Source organism: Monodelphis domestica, chromosome 5 (assembly GCF_027887165.1).
Source record: "Monodelphis domestica isolate mMonDom1 chromosome 5, mMonDom1.pri, whole genome shotgun sequence".
Lineage (NCBI taxonomy): Eukaryota > Metazoa > Chordata > Mammalia > Didelphimorphia > Didelphidae > Monodelphis > Monodelphis domestica.
The window spans coordinates 217,651,125-217,663,672 of record NC_077231.1 but is presented as its reverse complement, the minus strand read 5'-3'; the positions used below and the strand labels follow the sequence as shown (position 1 = coordinate 217,663,672).

The 12,548-nt window shown below is 39.6% G+C and overlaps 1 protein-coding gene and 1 gene segment (V, D, J or C); both read right to left on the bottom strand.

Moving 5' to 3' along the window:
• The window catches only part of LOC100617727 (T cell receptor beta constant 2), a gene marked incomplete in the record, with an annotated part of 296,241 nt that overhangs the window by 11,600 nt on the left and 272,093 nt on the right, over positions 1-12,548 (bottom strand).
• TRBD4 (T cell receptor beta diversity 4) lies at positions 169-7,517 on the bottom strand. The segment is given in 5 exon segments: positions 169-1,521; positions 1,894-2,000; positions 2,279-2,296; positions 2,964-3,350; positions 6,964-7,517. Coding segments are annotated over 5 exon segments (741 nt in total).

Here is a 12,548-nt window from a genome sequence, read left to right as displayed (position 1 = left end):
ATGAATAGAGAGCTGGAATCACAGTCCAGAAGCTCCAGGTTCAAGCCCCATCTTTGATTAACCTTGTCTATGTCAGCACAAGGTCCCAGGACACTCTATAGGCAGAATAGGTGCCAACATACATTGGTAGAGAAGGTTCTTTTATCTAGGAGTTTCTTATACCAATGAAATCACAAATTAAGTCCTTATTACCCACCAAAGGGCATTTAATTTAGTTTACTTGGTATTATGAAAATGCTGTTACAAATATTTTGGCACATATGGGACATTTATGACTCTGATCTGGGAATTGGTTCTCTGCATTACACATTGTAGACATTTTAGTTGCTTTTTAAAATAAAAACTACAAATTTATTGACATTGTATTATATTTATCTGGACATTATATTAATATGCCTGACTTTTCTCCAGATTCTCCAACATTGACTATTTTCATCTTTGATCATGTTGTGAATTTTCTCAGTGTGGAATAAAATCTCAGAGTTGATGTTATTATTCAAAATTCATTTTTTTTTTTGGTTAATGATTGGGCTCTGCCTTTGGGATCTTTTCTCAGTTTATACTTTCATTTCCTTTGGGGGTAGATTAATTCATCATATTTATTCAGATTAACATCAAATCTATCTATCCTATCCTAATCTTTCTCCTTAAAAATTTCAAATTTCAGAACATAAAGAGAATAATTCAATACCCAAGGTGACACTCAAAACAGATGAACCCTTCACATTAATCCCAGACTTGCATATAATCCATCTCTCAGTTCTGATTTATTCCAATTTTTTTGGACATTCCTTTCCTCTTGTTTTCTTAATTCTTTCTCACCTCTCATTTAATTCGTCTAATTAACTATAACAGGCTTCAGCTCTGTTCTATTCTTTCCTTCATACCTCATTTCTATTCTTTCCTTCTTCTCAGACATCCCTTTAATCACTCGGATATTGTGATTCTTCTATACTCAGCTTTCTTCCCCAAATACTTGCAATGTGTTAGTATTCATCGGCTTAACTCTATCCCTGGAATACCTATGTAAAAATAAGGGAAATTGACAACTGCAGGTTTTTGAAATTGAAGAAAGGGAATCCTAATGTTATAATGGGATAATTCCTTTATTTGCCCAAGCGGGTTTTCCCTTAACTATACTAATAATTTAAAAAAAAATAATTGTATTAGCATGTAAAATATACTTCTGCTAATACGTTCTTGAACTCTGTCCTGATTTAGAGGCATACTCCGTATTAAGTCAATGAGAAAAAAGATAAAAACATAGTTGGTAATTGCTAAGCCAGGTTATTTTTTTTTTAATTATTTCTTCGAGATCAAACCAAAGCACTTCTCTTGGAAATGGAGTATCCTCTGCGGAGAGATCCGTGAAAGATGGGGATAGAGAATATGGGAATAATAGCTTTTGGAACACAGAATAAGAATAGGGAAAGTAGAAACCAAGCTGGGGTGCTGAATCCTTCTGTTCTCTCTTCTCTGTTCTCACATCCACAGCTGACATCAGGAATTTTTCTTCTTGGCCTAAAGAAGAGACATCATATCAGTCTCCCAGGTAACATGGTAGTAGGGGATGGGACTGAATGAAAAGGCATGTTGCAGAAGGGGAAACTGGGGAATTGGGACTGTCTATAAAATACCTTTATAAGAGATTGGATTCTTGTTATAATTCATTGACTCTATTTTAATTTTACCTTGAATTTCTCTATTCCCACCAATCCCAGTTGTAAGCTTCAAAGTTAAAGTCACTTTGAGGTATTTTGTGGAGACTATGGGATCATTTCCTTTCTCCTTTACATTTCCCCTACTGTTAGTGACTTATGAGTGCACCATATTTTTCTAGAGCTGATTCTAGATCATAATTGTGTCCTTTGCCCCTTTCTCTAATGTCCTTACCATGGTTATCCACACCAGGGCACTGACCAGCAGGCCATACAACACGGCCTTTCCCAGCAGGATCTCATAAAGGAAGGTAGCAGATTGGATACTGTGTTGATAGGACTCTGTGAGGATAGAGACCACATGGTTGTAAAGACACAGTTCTGGCCTCTCCTTATCCGATGTTGCCATCACTGATGGGATAAGGGAGAAACATATTCAAGCAATAAACATTTATTAAATGCCTACTCATAGCCTGGCACTTTTCTAGGCACTGAGGGTACAAAAAGAAGCAAAAGAGAATTCTTGCCCTCAAGGAGCTCCCATATGTGCCCAAGGGATAATGGGACTTTGGTGGCTGGTGAAAGGGGAGGGCAGAGAAGAGAAAAAGAGAGTTACTTACCAGAGGTAATACCACAATCTGAAAGAGAAAATTGAGGACATATTTTATAATCCTTGGCTTTCCTAAAGATCCTATCATTTAGATAGGCCATACAGGTTAAATCATGAATATAGAATATAGATCTATATACCAATATAGATTGGTACTAAAATACATCATGTGGCAGTCAAATTTACATTTGATTTAAAAACCTTAATGCTTTCTGACAGCCCTGGTCCTGTACTTCTTTCCTTGTTACTACTTTGAAAAATAAACCACATTATCTTTAGGTTTTTAGGAAGAATATAAGGTAAGTGGGATGCTCTATAGGCCATACAAGTTGATGATTTGGGTCTGCTATCTACAAGACTCTGGCTAAGAGTGAAGGAGAATGGCAAGCTTGGTTTATCTTATTTATGCAAGAAGAGGTCTTGATTACTCCCAAGGGAATTTAGTCTGACTCTTCTCTCAAGATCCATATTACTAGGAGAGAGCCTTGGAGATAGATTATTGTCTTTCTTTTGTTTTCTGTTTTTTGGATTCTCTGACTTCCTTCTTTGCTTTTGTTTTTGGATTTTCTTGTATCCTGCCCTTGACTTTTTCTGCCTCCCTTTTCCCTCTTTGTGTCTCTGGCTTGGTTTTCTTCTCTTGGTCTCCTTGCCCTCTATAATATCCCCATCCTACTCCAGCTTGTGATGCTTCTCACCTGCCTTTCCCCAGATCTGGTCACTGACATTCTGGGTGACAGGTTTGCTCCGGTTACTTGACCAGGTCTCATTCTCTGCAATGCCATAGAACTGTACTTGGCAACGAAAGTTGTTCTTGGGATTGCGCCAGAAGGGAGCAGAAATCCGGAGGCGGCTGCTCAGGGAGTACCTGGAGTGCTCTTCCTTGGGATGCTCCTTGGAGGGCTCAGGGTCTGTGCTGACCCCAATTTTGGTCTCCTGCCCATTCACCCACCAGCTCAGCTCCACAAGGTCAGGGTAGAAGCCTGTGGCCAGACAGACCAGAGTGGCCTTTCCTTTCTCCCCAATCTCTTCCTCAGATGGCTGAAACACAGTTACCTTTGGGGGAGTCACTCTTTCCAGGTCATCTGAAAAATGGAAAGGGATTGGTACCCAAGACTGGTCAAAGAGTCATATTACCGCAAGAGAGAAGAAGAAAGATATTTTATACACTTGTCTATTTGAAGTTCCCTGTGTATTAAGATATCCTCTTTGTCTGTTAAATAGACTGATAATCTATTTTTCAAGTCCTAGTTAAAATGTTATCCAGGAATTATAGGTTCATCAGTTTAGAGCTTGGAAGGACCTCAATATGATCTTTCCAATTTCTTCATTTTATGTTGAGAAACCTGAAACAAGTTCCCTGATCTACACAAATAGAAGTCATAGGACTTCTAACTCTTGTCCACTTATTTTTTTTAACCCTTCCTTTCTTTCTTAAAGTCAATACAAGTTTTGGTCTCAAAGCAGAAGAGCAGTAAGGGTGGGTCAGTTGGGGTTCAGTGACTTGCCCAAAGTCACACAGCTAGGAAGTATCTGAGGCCAAATTTTAAACTAGATCCTCTTGACTCCAGGCCTGGCACTCTATCCACTGAACCACCTAGCTGCCCTATGTACTTGTAATGTTATATTTTGCATTGTAATTTTCATATGTACTTTGTGTACTTACATATAATTTTTGAATGTACACTTAAATTTTCTACCCAAATACAAATTTTTTGAGTTCAGATGTTTTATTTTGTTTATTTTTATATTTCTCCTAGTGCATAGCAAGTTACTTTGATTATAGTAGATACTTAATAAGTGGTATTATGGTTTAATTGAAGAGACTTTTATTTTTTATTTTTTTTAACCCTTACCTTCCATTTTGGAATCAATACTGTATATTGGTTCCAAGGCAGAAGAGTGGTAAGAGCTAGGTAATGGGGATTAAGTGACTTTCCTAGTTGGAAGTGATCTAAGATGTCACATATTCCATTCCTTTACTGAAGAATGAAATCTATCTAAAATCTGAGTGTCCATCCAGTTTTGGCTTGAACACCTCCAGTGAGAGGGAACTCATCACCTGTTAAAGAATCCTGGACTAATTTGGATAGTCTCAACCTGAGCAGAAATTCTTCCCTAGATTGAGCTGAAATATCCCTCCCTGAAAATTCTACACATTAGTCTTAATTTTCCCCTCTAATGCCAAGAGGGATAAATCCAAAATTCCACAAACAAACTCATCAAACATTAGATTCACATTGTACTCTCCTAAAGTAAAATATATACATTTTGACAGCCTGGGGCCTCTGTCCTTCCACATTCCCTCTTTTCTTATCTCTCATCAAACCCTGAGGAGGAAATGTAATTGTGAAGATTTTAGGCATAATCTGAGGGAAAGGGAAATATTTGAGGGCTAATGAGTCCTGTAGCACCCTTGAGTCAATCACCCAATGGAGACAACTTACTTCTCCAATTTATATGACTGACTCTTCTGATTGGTGCCAATGGGCAAGGGCTAGTAGTAGTGGTACAGACATGATCCTTAAATTTCACTTCTAGGGTTTAATTTCTAAAAACAAACTTTGGGATATGATGATCTCTAACAACCTTTTCAGCTCAAAATCCTATTATTTTCTAAAGGAACAAAATTTCAGGGTAAGAAAGACCCTAGAAAGCAGGAGAGGCAGACTTTGCAATTTATACAAGTGTCTACTTTAAAAAGTCAAACCCAGCTGGTCACTGGTCCTCCCCTCTTAGTTGTATCTTTATCCATTCATTATTATCCTTTTTATCCTCCTCTATCACCACTAAATAAATAATCATTGAAGTGTCCTCCTGGTACAGAGTATTATTCTAGATGTTAAGCTTTCTGTATGCCATTCCATACAAGATGAAGGTGAGAGGGGCAATTATTACCTCTATCTCTGAACTAATATTCTTGAACTGTATAGAGTACAGAGCATTTAAATCTGGAAGAGACCTTAGAGATTTTGAAGTGTAACCCCCTCCTCTTACAGATGGTGTACTTGAGGCCCAGAAAAAAAGTGAGTTACCCAAGGTCACCTAGGTATCTGGCAGAGTGTAGATCCAACCCTGAATCCCTGTCCAAATTTGATGCCTTTTTTGTGACTTCACCCTACCTGGCTGTCAATCCACACTGTCTGCTGGGATCCTTTTCCTTCCACTTTCATTTCCTTTTAAACACTATTTTTGTCCTTTGGAGAAGGTTTGGGAAGCACTCCCCTCCCCTAATCCTTCAGAAGTTTTCTTCAGAAGCAATAAAGGCAATTCAGTTCTCTTAGCCCATTACCCTCTGTCCTAGAAAGGGAAAAGTGAAACTAGAGCCTCTGTTTTTCTTCCATTCTTCCCCCACTTTTCCCTTGTGGATTCAGGTTTTCTTGGATAAGGTCCATTATTAGAAGAGGGGTAGGAAAGATGGGGGGTGAGGAGGGACTCAGGGTGGAACTTGCGATGGGGGAAGCTGGAGCTTTTCCCATGCTATCTTCCAGCACAAATTCTCCCACCAAGAGCTGTTAGGTGCTGGACAGTGATTATGCGGAACCTTAGACAGAGGGGCTAGGGCAATGGCTGGGAGTAGCCGGGAGATGTCCCCTGTGATCCACAGCAGGGTGTGTGGACCAAAAAGTGGCAGAAGACTGGCACAGGAAAACCCCGGCAGCCAGTTCCCTATTTCTGCTGGGCTGAGTTTCTGGTCCATCTCTTCTTTTCATCTGGATCCCAGCCTGCCCTAATCTCCTCACCACCCCCTTACCCTCCACTCCGATCAGGAAAGAGATCGATATGGGATAGGGGGAGGGATGGATGCCTTGGGGATAGAAATGGAAATTGCATGCTCTCTCTGCCATAGCTGCCTCTTCCTAGCTCCGTTCTAGTCTCTGGCCAGAAGGAGTTTTGTCTAGCCAGCGTTGGCCATCCTGTGGCATTGGGACCCTACCAGACCTCCAATGCCCCGTAGGAGCTGCCCCGGTACACTCACCTAGGATGACCAGTCGACTTCCAGACCCAAAAGTCTGGGCTGCATTACTAGAGTCACAGCCCCCGGACTCCTCACAAAAACCTGGCTCCAGAACGTCCTCAGTTCCTTCTCTCTACCCTGGAGACATGAATCCTTCCCTGGGGATTCTCCCTGCCTTCATCAGGACTCTATACAGACTTACCTAGAACGATGAGCCTGGAGCCCGACCCGAAGTAGAGGGTTTCTGCTCACAGCTGGGCAACCCCTTACACAAATGGACTGAAATGGCAGAGGTGGGGTGGGGTGGAAGGAGGGCTGCAATGGAGAGGAGTGGAGGAGGATAGGGGTCCCTATTCCAGTCTGGGAGCAGCCACCACCTCAAGTCTGCCCTACTCCCGTTTAATTGAGGGGGCTTGAATGGGTGTAGAAGACCATGGGAGCTGCCCTCTCTTACCCAGAACTGTCAGCCTGGTTCCGGCTCCAAAGTATAATTGAGCAGCATTAGCACAGAAGCTAGGCCTGTAGCTCAAACTCAGGAACACTGCGAATGGGCTTCCAGCTCCCACCAAGGGTCCCTGGAGCCCTCCATGGCCCCTCACCCCGCGACCCCCACTCCAGTAGTTTCAGAAAAAGGGGAAGGAGGCTAGGTTAGCGTTAGTCTGTATGGATCTGTCAAGGCTGAGATGTAAATGCCATTCCCCAATCCTGTCCCTTAAATCCCCAAGCCCAAGCCTTCTCACCTAGAACGGTGAGTCTGGTTCCAGGTCCAAAATAAACGTCACCGTAGCACAGTAGAAAATCAAAGGCCAAGAATTCTTCTCCATCCTCTAGGGGCCTTCTTCCCCTCATACTCTCCAGAATCAGCAAGACAGTGAAGTGCATATGGTTGGGCGTATTTAAAGCCAAATTAACATTAACAAGGGCAGTTACTCTTAGGGTCTTCAACATTATGGAGGACAAGGCTCCCTATTTCATTATATTATATCATAAAACATGGGGTCCTCATTGGAGTGGGGTCTTTGGGACCATATTTCCACAGACTCCATCTCTTCTGAATCAGCCCCCTGACTCATTCAAATCCAAGAGATTGCCTGCCATATATGTTCCTTGAGACCTTACCCAAATCCAGGGATTAGAGATAAGAATTGGATTGGCAATTGGAGGAAGAAGAGGGCACTGAGTCCCGGCTATTGCTTAGACAGGAATCAAGCAAAGAGTCTCTCAACTGTTGTCTCCAGAGGCTCTCTTCCCCTCCAATCCAACTGTCTTTTCAGATCCCCCAAAAAGGGAAGAGAGAGAGAGTAGTGGACATGCAAAAAGAAAGGGATTTTTGTAAAGGTATTTCATAAACTTGAATCATTGTGCCCCCCCCCCAGTCCCACAATGATAAAGTCTACTACAAGAATAGCCCCTCCTCTTTATCCCTTTCCCTCAACCCAGAGGAAGTTTTGAGGAACGTTTGTGGTAGAGGCTGGTGGAACAATAGAGCTTGGGGGAGGAGTAAAATGGGAAGTGGTGAAGGAACTGAAGAAACTCAGGGGGCCCAGGCAGGGAGTAGATGCATTCCTCCCTAGATGCTACCTGAAGAGGAGTAGCACATTCTGACATTACCTGTGTCCCTTCTGCTTAGACTCCTATTTATAGAGAAGCAGAGTGGGAAGGGCGAAGGTTCAAGGAAGGTGTTTCTCTTAAGCTGAGAGGGGTTAGCTCTCTTAAAGAGGAGGAAACTGAGGTTCAGAGAATTGACATCCTCAGAGTCCTATAGCTAGAGACTGAAGTGGGGCTTAAATCCAGACTTGACTCCATTACAACATAAAGGGTTGGAAGTGTCATGTAATTTTGTCTTTATATCCTTGGTGTTGGACACATGGTAAATTCTTAATATATATAAGTTGATAGATTCTAAGTCTAGCATGCTGTTCACTAGGACTTGACAATTTAGTAAAGCCTCTGGGTTGCTTATAATGATATTTTTATATGCGTAAAATAAAATACATGTTTACAAAAACACTTCTATTGAAGTAATGTTATCAAAATATATTTTTTCAAAGTTCATGGATATGATGGTGATGGAATACTATTGTGCTGTAAGGAATGATGAACAGGATGTTTTCAGAAAAATCTGGAAAGACACCTATGAACTGATGCAGAGTGAAATAAGCAGAACTGGGAGAACATTATATACACAGTAACTACAATATTGTGGAATGATCAAATGTGATAGACTTTGCTATTAACAGCAATACTATGATCCAGGATAATACTGCGGGACATATGACAGAATGCTATCCACTTCTAAAGAAAGAACCGTTGAAGTAGGAATGCAGATGAAAACATATGACTTATCACTTGTTTATTTGGATATATGATTTGAGGTTTTGTTTTTATAAGGTTCACTTACAAAAATGAATAATATGGAAATATGTTTTGCATAATAATATAGACATAACTCATTGAATTGCTTGTCATCTCTAGGAACAGGGAGGGAAGAAGGGAGAGACACAATATGGATCATATAACTCTGGAAAACTTATGTGGAAATTTGTTATTAATATTTTTTAAGTTAATGAACCTCAGGTTAAGAACCTTGTTTTAGGATCTGAAATCATTTTGACTAACAAGTGGGCTGTGGTTTCATGAAGTAGTAAAAACAGAATTAGAGAGTAGACTAAGCTTGTTGTCCTTCTCCTTCCTTTTTTGTGTGTATCTTCTAACTTCTTGCATCTTTATTTTTCCTGCAACCTTAGATGGAATTTGCTTTCTCTAGATCTCCCCCAAGGAAAATAAAAGAAGAGAAGGGTTAATTTCCACATAATTTGACCTATTCACATTCTAGCTGCTCTGTTGTGTTTAATTCTAAGTACCACATTTCAGAAAGACATTAACAATCGGAATCAAATCTACATAAAGACCACTAGAATGGTCAGGATATTTGAAATTTTGTCAGATGCTATCAGGAAAGAAATCTTCTGCAGACAAATTAACCAGTCTTTGCTTGTCTCTAGAGTGCAAAACTCCAGAAGTACTTCCTAATACTCCAAATTGTCCCTAAAGGAAATAATGAAATTCTTCAATAGTTCCTTGTATCATAGTGTTCGAAAAGAAGCTGGATGTCCACTTGAAATGTTTGTTATAGTGAAGTCATAATATAAATGGCAGTTAGTCTAGATAACCTCAAAGGTCCTTTTCAACTTTTAGATTCTAAGATATTCAGTCCTTCTCTGTTAGTGGTATCTTTCTCAATTTAGCACTGGGCAGCAGTTCACAGAGGAGAAAAACTGAAAGATTTAACCCCTTGGAGGATTGAATCTGCATTATTAGAGAGGAATTTGCTAATAATAATAACAAATACTTTGTACAGATTATCTCATTTCAACCTTACAATACACATGGGAAATAGATGCTTTTATTATCCCCATTTCATGGAAGGGGTAACTGATGAGAAATTAAGTGGATGTAAGCAGCCTAAACACAGCTAGTGTTTGAGGTGAGAATTGAACTAAGGTCTTCTTGATTCCAGGACCAGGACCAGAACTGCATCCACTGTAGAGCCTGGATGCCTCTAATAAGTGGATTTAGGGAAAATATGTACAAGACCACTTGGTGTCCCCTGCCTCCTTACACATACCTGCCATCTCTTCTTACCTAGAAGAACAGGTGTCAAAGATGAAAGGATTCTGATAGCTATTGATTCCAAGGCAGAAGAGTGGTAAGGGCTAGGCAATGGGGATTAAGTGATTTGATAAGTGTATGATAAGGGTCATACAGCTGGGAGGTGTCTGAGGCCAGATTTGAACCTAGGACCTCCCATCTCTAGGCCTGTCTTTCAGTCCACTGAGTTACCTAGCTGCCCCCTGAACTAGCATTTAAGAGCTTACCAAGTACCCAGCATTGGGATACCAAGATGACAAGTTCTTCCCAATGGGATATTTTCCTGGTGTCTACCACACTCGATTTTCTTCCTCCCCAAAACAAAATAAATCAAAACAAAACAAATTAACAAATCACAACAAGTGAAATTATTTTAAGAGACTATGGAATAAATGGATAGAAATTAGGAGAGTATCATAAAGGTATAATTTAAAACTTTCCATTAATACATATAGTTGTATGACTTGACATCTCTATAACAATAAATAGTAGAATAGTTCCTGATTTCATTAGGTCAATTCTAAAGTGGAAAGTTTATTAATGTTTCCAGAAGAGTTAAATTTAATTGATGCTGACCATCCCTGAACATTTTACCATTAGCTACCTATCATAAGAGTTGCTTTTCATATATCATCACTGGGAAAAGCCAGTCTGAATCATGAATCCAGAACCCAGAAAACAACTTGAAAAGTCTTAAGCCATGTCTAATGGACCTCTAGCAAATCCACCTCAAAGCACCACAGCATTCACAAAAGTCTATACAGGAAAAATACAAGATGGTGCAATGCCATGACATATCCCTCACCAACCAACCAAGACACTGAACTTTGGGGGAGTGAGAGACTTGGCTGTAACTACAAGAGAAGCTGTGCTGATGGACCCAGGTATCTTCACAAAAGCACAAGAAAGCACAAGCTGGCATCAATTACAGATTATGAAGTACTTTTTAAAATTTTAAACATAAATCTTTTGTATATGAAGTTGTTCTCAATTTTTAGTCATAGATATAAGTGGTTTTGTTTATGCATAGTGAGTATTAACCAAGCTGTACCTTAGGGTAATAATTGATTGGGGGAACCCAGTGGCTTATCTCTTTTTAATAAGTGGGTCTGGCTTACTTACAGGAGTATTTGAACAGAAACAACATGGTGCAAGAGAGCCCAGCAGAAGGGTTTTCCAGGACAAAACCCTGAGATTGTTGACGGCCCTTCTTGTCATGGTCTAATACCTGTTTTTCTAAGACTGACATGGCTCAGGAGAGCATCAGCTTGGATGAACTCTTAGTGTTTCTGGAACAAATCCTTGCCCTTTTATGATGGTCAAAGCTGGTGGGCTGTGTTTGAGTCATCAATCAGAGCTACATTTGTATCTTGCCTACTGCTAAAACAGCTTTTAAAGTGTGTAATAGAATGAGATTTTAAAACAGAGGAAAAATAGTTTCCAGTTGACCTAGGAGGGTTTCCTTACCAAGGAAGACCTGCTACCAATACTATTCCATCTAATGATTAAAAAAGAAAAAGTAATCCAATTAACATGAATTTCAAGGTATTTCAAAAAGAAGAGAAGTCAAAAAAGAGTAGCATGAATGAGGGGTCTTTTTGGCAGTGGAGAGGGATCATCCTACCTCTTTATTTGACCTAGAGTCAGGAAAACCTGAGGTCTCATCCAACTTTCATACTTTCTAGCTAAGAGATCCTGGGCAAGTCATTTAAGTCTTTCCTACCTCAGTCTCCCAACTATAAAATGGGGATAATTATAGAAACTACCTGTCAGAGTTGTTCTGATGATTAAATGAGATAATATTTGTACAATGCTTGGTGCAGTCCCTGGTACAGAATAGATGCCAGATAAATGCTTATTTCTTTGCTTCTGACCCATGGATTGTATTGAAATTAACTTCTTCTAAGTTATGAATGCTTATTCTCTTTAATTTTTTAAAATTTACTTCACATTCATTTCTTAATATATGCTTCATTTCTTCTTTGCCCCAGTGAGTCATGACTTGTAAAGTACACCAAAAACAGGGTGGTATCCAGGTGACTCCGTGGATTGAGTCAGGCCTAGAGACGGGAAGCCTTGAGTTCAAATTTGACCTCAGACACTTCCTAACTGTGTGACACTGAGCAAGTCATTTAAACTCAATTGCTTAGTCTTTACCATTCTTCTGCCTTAAAACTGATACAAAGTATTGATTATAAGATGGAAGGTAAAAAAAAGAACAAAAAAAGGGAATTAAAAATGGAATAGAGTAAAATTTGTCAACACGTCAAGGGATGACAGCTTCCACACTTAGTGTTCCCATCTTCTACAAAGAATAAGGTAGGTATATTTTGTCATTTATTCTCCAGGACCTAGCTTAGTCATTATACTTACACTGTTTTGGTTCTATGTTCTATTTACATTTCTGTATTATTGGAAATATTTTTTCTTATCATGCATATTTTATTCTGTATTAGTTCATATGTCTTCTCAAGATCCTGGGAATTAATCATATTCATAGTTTCTTATGTTACAGTAATATTCCATTACATTCATGGTACCTGATTTGTTTAAATTTTTCCATATTAAGAAAATCTATTTAATTTTTAATTCTTTGCTGTGACAAAAGGTGATGCTATGAATATTTTATGGGAACTCTTTTTCTGTCTTTGGCTTCTTTGAGATATATACCCAG